Consider the following 18,176-nt stretch of genomic DNA (forward strand, 5'->3'; position numbering starts at 1 on the left):
CAAGACTCAGGAGCTTCAATTATATAAATCAATGACATTTTCATATGAATTCTAACATAATTTAGAATGATCATGTCACATTTTAAAGTTCAAGAACAAAATAATCATTGAAACTTAGAAAAGAGTCTCATGAAAATATTAGAACATTTTTGTTTTCCTTTAAATCAATCAATTCTATATAGCTTAAAAAAAAAAAAATTACAAGCTTAGAGCTAAGCTAAACAAAACAACAAAAACAACAAGAACAACAAAAAACCCAGAGGAGATTGAATCAATGATGAAGATAACAGTAACTGTCTATGGCAGAAAGTGACAGACTGCATCCCACTCCCTAGGGCCAAACACACCAGCTGACAGTTCTGTAAGTTTCTCAGGGATTTAAGTTAATTCTTTCTAGCCCTGCCAACTTTAATCCAATCAGCGGCTTCCCCCATGACCCAAGAGTTGGCACATCTCCCTAAGTACTTGAAAACACAAGAGAATTTGAATCTCTTATTTGTTATTAACCTACTAAATGGTGAATGGCAGAAGGAAAAAGTATACATGTTACTTTGCAATTATTAATTAGTGCCTCGATTAATGAGATTAATGATTGGGTTTCAACTGCCATTTTTGTAGGTCAACGAAAGTTGCATGTCTGCAATTTCACATGGTTCTCAAGGATACAACTCTCAAAGATACAGCCATGTAGGCCTGGATTTCCCAGAATGACTCATAAACGAAAACCTTCTCAAGGCATGTACTGCCCTTGGGACACAAGCAGGTGAAGGTACCACTTCTCTCCTTGAATAAGATTCAAAACCAAGAGATGAAGTTATTAGCATGCTGAATGTCAACAGCCAAACATGTGAGAAGGAGATGGAATGCCTCTTCCACTGATCTCCTGAGGAGACCAGCATCTGAACATGCACCCAGACGACACCTTTTTGGTTACACACCGCCAAATTTCTCCCCAAGACTAAATTATGTCAATTACTTTCAGATGATTTACGGACTGATTCAAAAGCTAAAGGAGCAGACAGATGCAGCCAATACAATAAGAAATAATTTAATCCATATTTTTGCTTAAATGGGTAACAACAATACAAAATAAAACAAAAACCTTAAAATAGTCCTGTTAGTTAAGAGAAATCTCCTCAATCTAATGATACTAGTTTAATAACTTTAAGCTAATTTTCTATGTGGAGGCTTTATATTTTTCAAAGACATAATTTGACTAAAGACCTAGCTAATTTAAATTTAAAGAGGATTTCATGATAGCAGAGTCCAAATGTGAGATATGAAAGTTTAGAAAAGCAAAAACTTACTTTTCTGTTAATGTTAACTCCAAGTTACAGGCATTTCCCATATGAGATGAAATAAAAGTAAGTATGCAATCACGAAAAAAATCACTCTTGAAGTCACATAAATTGGCTTCTGATATTTTAATATGTTCATGACACATTAACATATATTCTTTATTAAGTCACAGAATTTCTAACATATATCATTCAAGGGCTTATGCTAAGAGTACCATTTAGATAATGTTGTCATAATTTTAAAATAATTTACTTTTCTTTCAGTTGACAATATTCCAGATCATAGAATGTATCTTCAATTTAAATATAACAGGGAATGTAATATAAATTCACCTTGAGAAAATAAATCTACTTCTGATAATCCTATATGATCACTTTTCCCATTTTTGCCTACGTTCATCAATACTTTCTCTTAAGATAATGTCTTAACAAACGAGTATCCTAAAAGTTCTCCTCTAAATCCAACATTTCCCTGTGTTTCCTATTCTCTGCTTTCTCTAAGATGATGAATATTGTTCAAGGAAAAAGTAAACTTTGTACATGTCTATTCTTTTGTTCTAGAAGTAAGTTTAATGTCCTCGTGCGACAAAATTCCTGGCATGTTTATATTCCATTTACTAGGAGATAATCTGCCTTTGAGAAACAGCCTGCTATACTTGAGAATGCCAGGAAATCACATGACAGCCGACCTGGTAGGTGAAAGCATTGTATTAGATCCGCACATGAAAACGCATCAGCTCTTCCTAACTAGTCATCACTTTGGCCTCTGACATTCGTTCAGTGATAGATGATCTATCTTCTATCTTGTCTTCCTGTTTTAACATATATCTGTGATAGGATTCAATATTACTGCATATTAAAAATTTATCCTACATAAGATATCTATATTGAAGCCAGGGAGGCATTAATCCTGGTCAGTTCCTACTTTTACCACATCAGTATAAGATGAATTTCAAAGTCTTTTTAATGACCAGCCTTCAAAGAGGTTGCATGCTAATGGGGAAAGACAGGAAAACAAACTTGCAAACTGATAAGTAAATGAGAAAATTTCCAATTCTCTTACACGTTGGGAAGAAAATAAAACAGGGTATGTATCAGGTGAGAAACCGGAGGGAGGATGAGCTTTAGCGAGATGTGCGGGAGAGACAGAGAGAGACAGCCAATGTGGCTGCCAGGGAACAAACCAATGGGAGAGGAAGGAGGTCAGGTAAGACAGGAAGGAGTTGAACTTTTTTCTGTGTGTGTCATTGCCAGGGTTCTAAGCAAAGGCAACATACAAGTGGACACAGAGGGAACTCTCCAGCTGTTATGGAGATGAACTTCATTTATTTTTCTAAAAGATTTCATTTATTTATTTGAGAGAGTGAGATGGCGACCGAGAGCACAAGAGGGGGTGGGGAAAGGGAGAAGCAGGCTCCCTGCTGAGCAGGGAGCCTGACACGAGGCTCTATCCCAGGACCCTGGGATCATGACCTGAGCTGAACGCAGACACCCAACCAAATGAGCCACCTAAGTGCCGGTGGTGATGAACCTCAAAGAAGCACAGGAAAGGCTGGCCAGCCAGGAGTCTGCTACAGAAATCTTGGTGAGGGGATGGGGGCTGGGATCAGCGTTTTCGAGAGTGAAGGTGATAAGAAGTGACAGGTTCAACAAAGGTGAGGAACATCCATGTAATTTTTTCAAAAATATTATTTAAAAAAGACTTTTGGAATACTGTATGTTAATCGATATGGAAATTTGTACCCAGGTATTCTGTCTAGCGTACTGTTCCGTGTGTCACATTCTATAATTTATAAATCAAAGAAAAACACTTAAAGTGAACTAAAAAAAATCATTTAAGATGCCTTAAATAATGACTCAGATCATCAGTGGGTGATGCCCACTCCCTCAGGTTCTACTGCAATATCCAACACCTCAAACCCGCCACCCCGAATCTGGGCCTTCCTGGGCACTGGGACCTTGCTGGCTTTACCCTGTGGTCGCCAGTATGGGTGGCAAGTTTGCATCCCCACAAAATGCATATGCTGAAGCCCTACTCTTTTAATGGGATGATATCTGGAGCTGGGGAATTGGAGGTAATTAGGGTTAGATTAGGTCATGAGATGAGGTCCTCCTAAAGGGATTAGAGATCTTAAGAGAAGAGGAAGAGAGAACAATACACGCACAAAAAAATGCCATGTGAGGACACAGAAAGACAGGGGTCATCTACAAGCCAGGAAGAGAGCTCTCCCAGGGACCCCATCCGGTGCGCACCTTGACCTCGGACCTCCAGCCTCCACAAGTGTGAGAAATCGATGTCTGTTGTTTCAGGCCCCCCAGCTCTTGGGATCTTGCTATGGCAGCCTGAGCGAGCAAGACTGCCCCCTGCAGGGTTTTCACGTAGTGAAGTCCTTCCACCACCGCAGCAGACAAGCCATGGGACATGTTCCCTAACGTCTATGACTGAGGGGAACACGGCACCTTCTTACTTTTGGATTTAGGTAACATTTATGGCCACTGCGCATGGCGCCGTGTGCCCTACTCAGCCTAGACACACGCTGCCCAAATGTTCTACCATCTTCTTCTGGGGCAGCACAAGCAGCTTCACAAATTCTGACATGACGATATGCTCTCTAATTCCGTGCACGTCCACACGTCACAACACCTGAAATCTCACACTGCATCTGTATTTTTTAGCTTAACGCGTGCGTGCAGCTTAGCGTCTCAGCATGCCGATGGCCAAGTTTTCCTACACGCCACCGGCATCAACGCCAAGAGCTGGGCGCCCCCTGCGTGCACCAGGATGACCCACCTGGCCACACTGTCCTGCCTCCTAACGGAGGTCCAAGCAGTCCAACCAGTGACCCCCAACTTCAGAGATACGTGAGCGGTAAACGCAGGGGTAACACCGCTCTGCCGACAGGAAAGCCAGGAAGCAGAAACTCTGAAATGACTCCTACGGTATACAGGCAGCTCTTGACTGTAAATCACGGGCAAACATATTGAAAATTAATCAGGTACACCCAAGAGGAAAGAGAAGGATCCCTCACAGACCACAAAGCGCTTTGCTCTAAAAAGTAAGAGGAAGAAAAAGCAAGGGCATCAAACAATGGGAGAAACTGAAAATAACTCTGAGGTCAAAAGCATCTTCTTCGGGTCAGAGCTAAATAAAAAAATAGATAAATAAAATTTAAAAAGAAAAAAAAAACCCTCTAGCCACCAAATCCTGAATCCCCACATCTCAACCAGCTCCCATGACGAGTGACGGGCAAGGAACAGCATGTATATTTCAACTCAGATGACTATCACCTAAGGAGCCTCTGAGAACAAGCAAAAATGACACAACCTACTACTGGTTCTAAAATCTGTTCCATTGTTTTCAAAATTCTCAGCCACACTTTCAAAAGATAAAACATGGGGAAGCACTTGTAATGACTAACGTGCTATGAAGCTCAAAGGACTAGCTTTGCTTCTATTTCCTCCCACACCCCGTTCAGCTCAAGATAGCACCTCGGGTCAGGCTGTCACCCTGCTCTCCCCCCGCACTCCCCGCCCCTCTCTCACCTGCCATTCTGGAGGTCGAACCACTGGGAGAAAACATATATTCTGAGGAGTCACCAGGAAGCCACATTAACGCATAGTATTCCACCGTGAAAATGTAAAGTCTTTATGTGCAGTACTGAAAGCTCTTGAGTCTTAGTTGCAATTACAGAATACATTTTAACAGGGTTGGCACACACGTGGGGGAAGGATTTCGGAGAAATGACAGGAAATAAGGGGGCGTGGCAACCTGAGCTTGAAACCCAGGTTTGAGCAGGACAGAGGTAGCTACTCTGCAACTGGAGAAAATGGCTCGACCACCCAAAGGGGTGCAGATCATCTGGCCCTGGAGTAGCCTGCCATTTGCTACTCTTTAAAACATATTTGCAGGGCACCTGGGTGGCTCAGTGGGTTAAGCCTCTGCCTTCGGCTCAGGTCATGGTCCCAGGGTCCTGGAATCAAACCCCGCATCGGGCTCTCTGCTTGGCAGGGAGCCTGCTTCCTCCTCTCTCTCTGCCTGTGTCTCTCTGTCAAATAAATAAATAAGATCTTTAAAAAAAAAAAAAAAAAAAAAAGATTTAAAACTTCTTCAGAATTCATACCCAGCCCAGTCTGTCCACGGAATGGATTCCTCCATGCCCGGTTGGCCGGCCCATCAAAAACTCCAGTGGCCAAAACTAGTTTAAGCTTCCTGCTCCCTCTCACTGCTTAAAATTTCCACGCTTCTAGTCAGGAGTTACTAACCGCTTACCCCTCTATCAGAAGTTACCAGAACACAGTCTTCTGTCTCCACCATCTGTATTTGTGGATGAAGGAGGGATGTCACCTAAGACCAAGTTTCCCCAAGGGTCAGTTTCCTCTTCCCCCAAATCCTCTTACACTCTGTTTCGTTCGGGGGTTCACATGTACAAGCTACGAGCACCCTAGGAACTTCCAACTGCTACCCCAAGAAACAAAGAATCACTACAATTCATCACGCAACCTGCATGACTAAAATAATTTTAATAATTAAAATAATTAAAAAGCTAAATTAAAAAGAGAGGCCATCTTTAGCCTCTCAGCCTGAGTCCCTAAAACTTTACTCCTCACTGAGCAACACACTCGCTGAGGGGTTACCAAGTTCCCTCTGGCACTTCCTTCAAAAGTTTGGAGAACGGGGAACAAATTAAGGCTTTTTTCATAACTTTACACTTGATTTCTTCCTATTGGCAGCCTACAGTTAGAGTGATAAGAATTCTCTGAAATTTTGTTCAAAGTATTTAAGGAAATATGCTCAAAAAATGGAAGCCAGCTACAGTTCACACTTCTAAAACTGTTCTGATAAAGCCTTCCAGGCGCCAGACTCGGCAGCCCACCAGGAGAAAAAATAATATTCTGGGGACATTTCTACAGACTTCAATCTCTGAGGAACAATAGGGCTTCATTTTTACTACTCTTTTAAGCAGCACATATCTGTGCAAAAAAGAAAAAAAATAGAGAGAACTTTTTTGGAGCCAATTTGGTATGACACAATTTTTGAAGTGGTATAAGGCAATAGCAGGAATTACTTCCAGGGATGGATAAAAGAGAAATCCTCCTCTAAGGGATACCCAATGGCATGGAATGTAGCCATATCTTCACAACCATTAGGGGATTAAGCATTTCATAACCACATTAATAATGGAGGCCAGAGATTTAGTTTTACAGACAAGAAAATCTTTTGACTCCAGCCTATCAAAAAAAAAAAAAAAAATACCCTGATTTTGAGACACAACACAAATTTCAGGGAATCTATTTCATACGTAAGTGCTTGTTATGATAATGCTTCCCAAAGCCTTTCTGCATTTGTGATTATCATACCACATCCACAAAAATACTGTAAGTGTTGGCTGACCCTAAGAAGCAAATGACAAAATAGGTCCAGATACAAGGTCACAAGAGAAAGCAACTGATTCCATAATCTGGATCCCAGAATTCAGAATTCTAAGTCAGCATTCCCTCCAGAATGCCACCGTGGCCCAGTACCCAAAATGCACCAAAAGCAACTAAACAAACCCTTGTTTATGAACCAGTTTTGACAATGAAACAAGACTGGAGGGGCGCCTGGGTGGCTCAGTGGGTTAAGCCTCTGCCTTTGGCTCAGGTCATGATCTCAGGATCCTGGGATCGAGTCCCGCATTGGGCTCTCTGCTCAGCAGGGAGCCTGCTTCCCTCTCTTTCTCTGCTGGCCTCTCTGCCTACTTGTGACCTCTCTCTGTCAAATAAATAAAATCTTTAAAAAAAAAGAAAAGAAAAGAAAAGAAGCCTGGATGTATGGCCCATCATGATTCATGGAGTAATTACTATACACCAATTAATATCCTAGGATTTGAGGATCAATGATAAAAAGACAGATGACCAGTCTGGAGTGGGGTGGAGAGACGCATGGTCCTATATGACCAGAGAGAAAGGAACATGATGTACTTGGGGGCACACATAGGATATGATATAGAAATATACATATAGGGACACCTGTGTGGCCCATTCAGTTAACCATCTGCCTCTTGATTTCAGCTCAGGCCATGATCTCAGTGTCCTGGGATCAAAGCTCCGCATGGAGCTCTGTGCTCAGCGGGGAGTCTGCTTCAGAACTCTCTCTTCTCCCACTGCCCCCTGCTCGTTCTCTCCTTACCCTCTCTAAAATAAATACTCTTCTTAAGATATATATATATGTGTATATATATATACATATATATATATATATATATATATATATGTATGTATGTATGTATCTCTGTGGGATCTGTGAAATAGAAAATCACATATCTGCCTAAGAAGGACGTCCTAACTTACTCTTCCCAAACAGGCTGAAACACCCTTGGGTGCGGCCACCTGGAGGACACACAGCTTCCACCCGTGAGCCCCAGGGTGGGGCAAAGAGCTGGCCTGTCACGTTTAGGTCCCTGAGCCCGTACAGGTGTGTAATTATGCTTCATGTGGAGGAAGCAAAGGCCAGAATTAGGGGAAAAGATACGTGATCTTTATTGTTTAACAGTAGAAATAGTCAATAAGGTGTTTGAGATTCACAAATATACTAAGTTCTCTGTTGTGTAGGTGAGGTCAACAGTCTCTTTTTTTAATAAGATTTTTTCTTACTTATTTTAGAGAGAAAGAGCATGTGTGTGTGCAGTGGGGGAGGGGAAGAGGTGGAGGGAGAGGCAGAGACTCTCAAGGACTCCATGCTAAGCACAGAGCCTGACACGGGGCTCAATCTCGCAACCTTGAGATCATGACCTGGGCTGAAACCAAGAGTCAGAGGCATAACTGACTGAGACCCCAGGCGCCCCGAGATCCACAGTGTCTTGACCTGCCTTCAGAACAACCTGAAAACACAGGAATTATCCCCCCATTATCAATATTGACACTCAATAGTAACTTATCCACTTGCTTAAAAAAAAAATAGACAAGATATGGACTCAATCAAGTCAAGTTACGACTATTAAATACTCCCTCCACCATTTGCTCCACAGCCATATTCACTACTGGTACACACAAAGTCAGGGAGCAAGCAAATGTTCCCTTAAAGAGGACACCGCCCCCCAGAAAAAAGGAACACATTTAACTATAAGCTTCAGAACTGTGTTTTTAAAATGAGGAATAAACTGATAAAACATGGCAAAGGGTAATACAACTACCTTAGACAAATAATATAAATCAGTAAGAAATGAGGCAAAAACGAGTTAAGAAATATGCAGAAGATACAAAAAGACAATTTACAAAGAATTACGAGAGCATCATAAACTTATGTAAGATTTAACATTAGCCATATTCATAGAGAAGGAAATTAAATCACAGGAAAACACAATTTTCCCCCTAACTGGAATGTGTTGCCTGGGTTTTGTCTTTTTTTTAATTATAATACCCAGTTGTTGAAATCACGGGGAAACTGGCACACTCCTCTCTCGCTGAAGGAAATGTAAATTACATAATCTTTCTGCAGGACAAATTGACAACATATATCAACAGCCTTGAAAACATCCATATCTATGCAGTAACCTACCGAAAATAGCCTGATGAGAACTATTTAGCTTTAATCACAGCATCATATATCCCACCAAAAAATGAAAATGCCACCAATCTCCCAAAATAGGAAGTTATTTAAGTAAATGATGTTATGTAAAGGTATGGAAAACAGACACTAAAAATGAATGCAAATTATATGAAAAAAGCCACTTTACATGTTAAACAGTAACAAAACAGAATATGAGGAATCCTCTGAATTTAAAAATGTATATGGATTAGCATTTCTACTAAAAATAGTAATTTCTGTGACTTGAGATCATGCATGAACTTTAGCTTCCTTTCATCACTCCTGTATTTTCAAATTTCTAAAGCATTACTTTTGAAAACAAAAAAAGAATAAAACATTATTCAAAAAAGAGAAAATATTTCACTAATACACTGCACAATTCTCAGGAAGACACCAACTTGCTAAACCAACTCAGTACATCTCTTAATTTAAAAACAGAGAAAATCAAGTTGTAGCACTGAACAGGATATATGTAATATACACTCAAAGGATATATGTTGTTAGTTCCAGCCAGGCATTCAGCTAATTAACGAAATTTTTCCCAAAGCAGAAATATAATATTCTTTCCAAAATGTAAAGGCATGCTTTTTTTTTTTTTTCTGTATAATGGTGTAACACATAACAAACAATTGTGTTTTTGATGGACAGATAATAAACAAAGAGCAAAACACTTGAAACTTTGTCATTAACACTATGTTATTGTGTTTGTATGGGTGTGTCTATGGGTATGTGTGCTGGGTATCATATTCAGTACAGTTTTCTGCTTAACCTTCTTCACCTCCGGTATCATGAACACTTCCCAGTTTCTTGGAAGAGATAACCCCTAACTGTGTGATGTCCCTTTGGATAGAGGTGTCTTACTCTATTTATGCACCTATGGTGGCACTGAACATTATTACTCTTTTGCAACCCAACTCAAACCAAAGAGTTTGATCCACACACTACAAGCCCCAAGCTCCCTGCACCACCTTTCTCGACCTGGGTAAACATGACATGATTTCTACTGTCTCTGAGACTTTTCAGATGATGCCCATTTCACCGTTCTGCTTTTCTGGAGCTCTGCTCCACCTCCTTATCCAGCGACCCAAAAAAACAAAAACCAAAAAAAAAAAATGTAAAAACCACAAGAGTCAGCACCAGAGAGGACTGTGTTAGAGACAAGAGACTGGATTTTGGTTTTCTTAGATTTGGGAGACTTGGTTTGCTGCCAAAGAAGTTGCTCTTCCTGGAAATTAAATTATTGCATTTCTGAAGGTAAAGACTGCTAGGTTACTCTAATGTTTGAGAGTCCAAACAAAATATTTGAGAGAGAAGAATAAAATTTATTTTAAGAAGTAAGCTTTTTTAAGGTTGAGTAGTCATGCTCGGAGTCAAATAAAACACCATGTTTACTTAAAAATTCACTTTTTTCTTCTTTCCTGATGGTGTCCATTTTTGGTCCTATTAAAAGTTTAAACATTAAATACCAACCAAACTCTAATTATCTACACTGGGGTAAAAAGTGCTGTAGATAACAGCTCGCATGAATTGTTATTTACATGTGGTTTGGGAAGTCAGATTATGACACTGTCCCTTTTATGCCCAATTCTCACCACTTACAAGGCCATCCAATTACTGACAGTCAAAGTCTAATGTGGAGAGCAGGGAGGGAACAGGGAGAATGAGTTATTTTTAAGTTGGCAATACATAAATCAGCTGAATTTCATGGACCATACTCTCTATAAATCAGCCAGGACATTAGACACTCTCCTGATAATTCCTGATATAGTGTCAAAATACCATAAAATATTTAAAGAGTTCAACTTCTAAGCAAAATACTGTGGAAGCTATTATATCCAGAATTCTACAACTAGAATTCTTTATAAACCATGTCAGTGAGGAACACTTCTTGCCTACTTCTGATATTTTTCCAGGTAAAGGGAACTTAATTCATGTGACACTCTGGCCTCTCTCCAACCCTTCACTTTCTCTGTTTCTGAAAAATAAAGGAAGCATCTTGGCTAGTTCCTTCCTTCCTCCCTCTAGAGATCTTCCTGCCTGCAGAGAGACAAAGCTTGACTCTAGGGCTCAGAGACAACTCTGTCCCTGTGGGGAGAGAAGAAGGGAGAAGGCCAAGGTCCTGGGTTGTCTGTCATCTGGCCTCACACCCAGCTACGTCTAATCAAAACTGATCATTTCACCCATAGTGGCTACTCCTTTACTTCTTTTTCTCTCAAAATACCAACTTCTTTCAGAAACTGTAAGGGTCCTGGGATGCTTTCCTAAGGATACCCCAAATCCACATTTTGGCACATTTTATAATTTAACATAAATGTATGCCTTTTTGGTGATTTATGTTGTTGCACATTTAAAAGAAAAAAGATTACAATAAGCATTGTAAGATTACTTGAAATCTCCAAACCAAAAGAATAAGCTATATAAAACATGTATACAAAATGCATTTTCTTAATATATACCTACTGTATCAACTTTTGAAAGACAGTTATGATAATCACAGCTACTAAGCAAAAAAAAAAAAAAAAAAGTTATTAATGAGAAAACTCTAGCCCTTACCTACGCAGGATAAATGTATTAGCTAATTTCAATGATAGAATTAAATTCTACCTATTCTTCATCATCTAATGCTACAAATTAAGCATCCCACTCGGTAACACGTTATCATGTGAAATATGTAGAAGTTTTGACACTTATATTTATTTAACCAAACACAATTGGCTCACCACTTATTTTGAGCCAAAAAACAGAAAGGTCTTTTATTATAACACGTATTTTACTCTGGTAACTTATAATTGGCACTTCCCACAACAACACATAAATTTGAATATAAATAACCGTATTTATTGTCAAAATGTCTTTCTGGCTTAAGATAAATTAGTCTCTTGTTACATAGGTCACATTTTGTAACAAATTCTAAGATACATCCAAACTTTATTTTTGTAAGAATTATGTTGCTAAAGATCATGCTTCTCCTCTGTAGGAGCTGGGCATGTTCAAACCCAGAGGAGCTGGCACTTTACTGAATGTACTCAGAGGGAGGTAACAAGTGAAAATTACCATGTGTTGTCCAAAAGGTACCAGTGCACACACTTTTATTTCAAAAAGTTGATTTTAATAGGGGGTGTGGGTCTTCTCTTTAAGGTTTCTTTCTTTTTTGTTACAATGATATTACGATGGGATTCATTCCCTGTGGTTCCCAACAGAGCACATGTTTAAATTGTGACCTCATAGAAAGGGAGGTCATGTTTCTTCAACTCTCTATAATATCGTTTGTACGAATCTTATAGAAAATTTTCTATTAATCGGGTAAATGATATAACACTAACAGAGAACATCAAAGTTTTATAATTTCTGACTCTTTGATTAGAATCTTTTTCTATTTAAGATTTTATTTATTTATTTGAGAGAGAGAGAGTAGCAAGAGAGAAAGAGCACAAGCTGGGGGAGAGGCAGAGGGAGAGGGAGAGGGAGAAGCAGACTCCCCAATGAGTAGGGAGCCCAAAGCAGAGCTCCATCCCAGGAACCTGGGATGACCTGAGCCGAAGGCAGATGCTTAACCGACTGAGCCACCCAGGTGCCCCTAGAATCTTTTTTTTTTAAATAATGGTGGTGGGAGATATAACTGGCTTTTCTTTTAGCTTAACTAATATATATTTTAAAATGTAAAGGACTGGTATGCTGTAGACCAGAAAACTCAATATATTTATGCAAATCTACATAATAAAATAATATTACAATAGGAATAGGGAAAGAATATATCCATTTAATAGCTTTTGTTAGAGAGGGTGGAGACCTGTATAACATTTAGTAATACATAAATGAAGTATAAGTATCTTTCTTAATAAACAGATACATGTCTCCTTTGTTTGCGTAAATGATTATAATTTACAAGCCACTTATGCTTTTATCTACTTTATTCTGAAATCAATCTCTTCAGATATTCTGTCCTTTCCTTTTGTACCCATTTCACAGCTGAAAAAAAAATAAATAAACTGAGCTTAAGTCTAAGTCTAACATAAATGGTCAAGGACACAGCTAAAAACAGACACAGTTGGGATCCACCCAAAGCCAGAGCTCGCTCCACACCTCTGTCTACACCTATGCAAAGCAGAATCCCAAACAGCATTGCTCTATAATATAAACATGTTTCATTATTTTAAATATGTATTTTATATATAATATAGAGGTTATACATTATACAAACACACACACCCACCCACCCACACACACATATAAATAATCTTTGTAGGTTGAAGCCCAACTTCTTCCTCTAGAAATAATATTTCTGACATGAAATGACAATTAATGGAATAATAATTCCAAAAGATGTAATTCACCTTGCAAATAACTTCTCAGGAACCTCACCAAGGGATACACGTGAACATGTATCTAAGATGAAACGCTTCTAGAAAGTACTGTTTGCAATTTGTCAAAAACTAATTGATATAGAGTATAACTTCAATATCCTAATATAGCTAAGACATTTCCTACAAATCAATTAACTGTGATATGGAGCTTGAGATCATACTTAACAGCTATATGATCAAAAGATAAACAATTGGAAGTGTCATCACTACATATTTTTGTTATGAGTCTTAACGTTTTTAATGGACTAAAAACACAGTACGATAAAATAGTTCAGTGAGTTTCCTGTGTCAGAGGCACTGTTTGTGAACATAATTAGATTCATGAAACCCAACCAGGCAACGTATTAATCAGTGGGTTAGACTGGCAGACAATGTGATAGAAGCTATTTATCTATGACACATTTAATATTTTACATTAATACAAAAAGCTGTGGCTTTGGCATATAATCAGATAAACTTGAAGCCAGCAACAAGTATCGTGAACTGTTCCCACTCAAATTAACTTTTCACCCACATCCACATAACACTTATCACAAAGCCATCGAAGTCCTGAGAACACCTTTGGAATATGAATGATGAAAACCATCATGGAAGCCAACAAAGAATTTGGCTTGAAAATGTATTTCTAACCTGTGAATCAGCCATTAAAAACCCCATGTACCACACCTTCTGTGACAATACTGGATTTAAGAATATCTGCCTGAGTTCTCTTGGTAGTCACGCTCTGAATGGTCATTCAGAAGGAACTCATTCTCTGAATTCGGTGGTCCAGCTGAAATACTCGCAACTATGTGACATCTTCTAAAGATAAAAATCTTTATTTAAAAAAAATTTTTTTTTTCGGGAAGAGCATACTAGCATCACTAATTCCCCACCACAGAAGTAAAAGTAATGTTTCCACAGAGAAACAATATAAATGACTGTCCAAACCTTCTGTGGATAGTCATGAGAAAAAGAAGAAGGAAAAAAAATAAATTTGGCAGTTCGCAATGCAACAGTTTCCACTTTAGTCCAACGGGCTTGTTACAACCAGATACACTGGACCACAGAAAGTATAGCTGACTTCACAGACAAATTACAAAAAATGATTTTAAAGGAAGCTTTTACTGTTTTCATACATAAGGAAAACCTGATCAAATTACAGAACTCACCAACAATCCCACCTAAATGCATACCATATCACAGAGAATTTGATAAAGCACCACGGGAAGTAACGAGTTCTTTAATATTTTCAGGAGAGCCCTGCATATTCAATTGTATGTCAAAACTAACGTTATATTTGAGAATACGATTACCTTCATTTTTAAGTTTAAAGGTCATTATGAAAGTGACATTATCCTTAGAAATTTTTTAACAAAACTTTAAATTGCCTTTTCCTACTAATTTCATTGGAATTTCATTTTCTCCCCAATGAACCATTTCACTGGGAGAAAGTCTTGGCTTGCATTCTACTGCGGAAGATGTGGAGTTGATAGAAATATTGTAATGTGACAGTGCATGACTTTTATTACAATGAAAACATTAGTGACATCTATAATGATTAGGTTGTACAACTACACAAACATTCACCAAATTAAATAACTCCTTTCCACAAGACTATGACAATTTTATTAGAGCAACAACCTCATGTGCTTACCACAATTGCCATTCAATCAGGTGGTATCACGTTCAAGCCACAATATACCATAAAACTCACATACACAACACATGTAGTTTTCTCCATGCTCTTCGGCGGCTCTCTGCACACAAACCTAAGCACAGAACAACATCTACTAGTCCTTTAAGAGTCATGTTTAAAACTGAACAGCAGACTGAAAAAGGAAAAAAAAGAAAGAAAGAAAGAAAAGGAGCGTCTCCCTCACTTTGTGCTTCTTTTTGAAAGAAATTTTATATTAAAACAAAGCAGCGAGCACAACAATGTGTTCAAAGCGCTCTTGGGGAGTTTTTCTAGATGTGAATAAGGTGGAACTAACACAGTAGAACACAGAGCTAACCACACCGTTCAGCCGGCTCCAGCCCTATGCAGCTTGCCAGTCCTTCCTGCAACGCTGAGACTTGCTAGTTGTATAATTACAGGCCTTCCCAATTTCACCATCTAACTCGGAATACAAGCATCTTCATTCAAGTCCTGAGATCCTGTGACCCACAGAGCAGTACGGATGCCACTTAACATTTTCCCCTGAAACATTAAAAATGGATTCTGCGTGTGGCAAAGAATTTAAGGCAGTTCAAAGCATCCAGTCCCTATTTGAGGATGCCTGCTCACTCTCCCAGAATGAGCCCCCCAAATCACGCATAGGTTCATCCCTGTAATTCCACATGAGTCATATCAAACACTTCTCCCTGGGATTTTAGAAGTGGTGCAGCTTGGAAGCCTTTGAAACCGGTAGGTGAATTACTAACTGCGAGGAGAGGGACTGGGCTACCACCGGACTCGGAGCTAGAGGGAAAGATGCACAATGAGAGAACTCTTCGTAGTTTGACCACCTCCCTATTTTCATGGAAGTCGGTGCAGAAAATTGCAAGCATCTTAAATATTGGTCACATAGTTCCGAAAAGTGAAAATCTATGCACGTCAGGCCCGAGAGCAGGCTTATAACATATCCCTTTTCTACACCAACGTATTTGCTTGATAACATTAGGCATGCATGTTAACAACACCTTTCAGGGCCAAAACAAATCAGATCAGTTCAACCAAAGCACACAAGGGGAACAAAACATCTTGGATCCACAACCTGCCCCTCTTTTTCTGTACATAACACACCCTTCACTTCCCCTCCATTTACATCTCAACACAACTTTAGGCATTTTGGAAGTAGCTGTTCTTTGTTGGAAACACACACATAGACACACACACACATATACACACACACCCCCAAAATCCCTAAGACTGTTTTCCTACCACAGGACCAAGGAGGCTGCACCACCTCTCCAGTGACTTAATTCTGAACGTAGTGGCTCGAACCAGCTGAGCAGCAATCGATGAAAACACATTACACACCAGAATAAGAGGAAGGTCGGCGAAAAAGAAAAGCAGCTTTGCTTTCAGCCATTAATTACCGATCACCCAAATATCGCATCGCAATCTCCCACACACATGCACAAGCGTTCCGAACCTGGGTTTCAGGCGGCGCTTTCCAGAGCCTCGCTATCTATTGTCAGGACGCAGAAGCCCCCGAAACCTGTGAATCGAGCTGAAAAGGCTTCCTCTGAAACCGCTAAATATAGACCAAAGGGGCTCTGGGTCTGGCAAGCAGCGGGAGACCGAAGAAACGGCCATGGACGCATATGACTAAGTATTTCCATTTTGTTCTAGCCAAACATCGTAATGACATTGAACATAAGGGCAAAAGACTAGAGGGAAGTCCTCCCCACCCCCACCCCGTCTTCTCTGTATATTAGGAACGTCATGAAGGCAACGGGTATGTTCTTGAAGGTGGCGGGGAGCAGTATTGTTGGTGTTGCCCTATATACGCCTCCGCCGGGGGAGAGGGGTGGCAGGGAGGGGGAGCACGCAAGAAGCCACTTGCTAACCGCTCCGAGAAAGGCACTAACCCCGGTCCCCATTCCAAGCAGAGCTGTCTTCCGAGAGGGGACAGGGCGCGATCGCAGTCCTCCCCCGGCTGGCAGGAGCGCGCGGCGGCCGCCAGCCGGCCGGGAGCAGAGGACCAACCCCCACCGGCGGCGGCGAGGAGGAGGAGGGCGAGGAGGAGGACGGCGCCGAGGAGGAGGATGCGCCTGGCCCCGGCAGCCGAGCGAAAGCAACTCACCCAACGGCGCGGCGCCCGACTGCTTCCTGGAGAACATGCACCCGCCACCGGCGACAGCTCCTCAGTCCGGGAAAAGGCGTGCGCGCCGCCGCCCGGCTTCAGGGCAAGGTCCTGACCTTGCCCAACTGCAGCATCTTCCGCTTTTGTTGTCTGAGCGCGGCCGCGGGACGGGCGATACTGGCGGGGAGCAGGGGCGAGCGCCGCGGGGGAGAGGCGGCTCCCGACGCGAGTGCGCGGCGCCCGGCCCGGCGGCCCCTCCGAGCGCGGCGAGCGCAGCGCCCCCTGCCCGGCTCCGCGGACTCCGCGGGCTCCGCGGGCTCCACCGGCTCCGGGCTCCGGGCTCCTCCAGGCTCCTCGGGGCTCCGGGCGCCGCCGCCGCCCCCCGCGCCCGCCGCTCCGCTCGGCCGGTTGCCGCCGCGGGCGCGAGCCTGGGGCCGCCGCGGCGCCGGGCGCCGAGCGCTCCCGTGCTGCGCCCCGCGCGTGGCCCGCGCCACCTGTGCCGCCGCCGCCGCCGCCGCCGCCGCCGCGGCCGCCGCCGAGGGCGAGGCTCCTCCCGCGGCGCGCGGCAGCCTCAGCCTCCACCTATGCCTCGGCGGCCCGCTCGGGCGCCCGGCTAGTGAGGCAGCGTCCGCCCCGCCGCCCAAACCTGCCCTGGGCGCCGAGCATGCCCAGTGCTGCCGCGACCGCGCGGCGCTTCGCCGTGCGCATTCCACTTCTCCTGGTTTTCGCGGCAGCAGCGGCAGCAGCAGCAGCAGGGGAGAGGGGAGGAGGCCGCGGGTTGGGAGAGGGCCGAGCATCCTCGCGAACGCACTGCCTGGCCTCGAGATGGGTGGATGCTCGCCACCAGGAGAAAGCTGGAAGGGACCCGGGGAAGGCCTGGAACCCCGGGGAGGGAAGGGGCCGGTTCCTTCGTTCACGTGCAAGAAGCTGACCCTTTATTGTGGTGGGGCAGATGTCAGCCTGCAAACAAAGGGGCAAGGGTGGCGGGGGTTCTAGAACAGCCTGGGGGTGCGTTCGGGGAGGTAGGGGGCAGGCTGAGCGTGCATGCCACTGGGTGGAGGTGAACGTTCTGAAATCCTGCAGTTCTAGAGCAGGCAGGGCAGGACACCCGTCTGCGCTCTTCCCCACCGCCGGTCCAGTTTTGGTCACCTCCAGCACTTAGATGAGGCATGTTTTC

At 42.2% G+C, this 18,176-nt stretch overlaps 1 protein-coding gene across 3 annotated transcripts in view; it reads right to left on the reverse strand.

Moving 5' to 3' along the window:
• Positions 1-17,163, reverse strand: part of CTNND2 (catenin delta 2) — an 895,372-nt gene extending 878,209 nt beyond the window's left edge. Inside the window, exon 1 of one of the 3 annotated variants that reach the window (XM_032861879.1) lies at positions 16,785-16,984. Coding sequence is in view for 2 of the 3 variants with exons in the window: in XM_032861875.1 (XP_032717766.1) it covers positions 17,000-17,036 (37 nt within the window). In the remaining variant the exon portion in view is untranslated. The other 2 variants (XM_032861875.1, XM_032861877.1) reach the window with 2 other exon arrangements.
• Positions 17,164-18,176: the final 1,013 nt, after the last annotated feature.

The sequence above is a fragment of the Lontra canadensis genome, unplaced genomic scaffold (assembly GCF_010015895.1).
Source record: "Lontra canadensis isolate GAN:19392208 unplaced genomic scaffold, GSC_riverotter_1.0 scaffold22, whole genome shotgun sequence".
In the NCBI taxonomy this organism is placed as follows: domain Eukaryota; kingdom Metazoa; phylum Chordata; class Mammalia; order Carnivora; family Mustelidae; genus Lontra; species Lontra canadensis.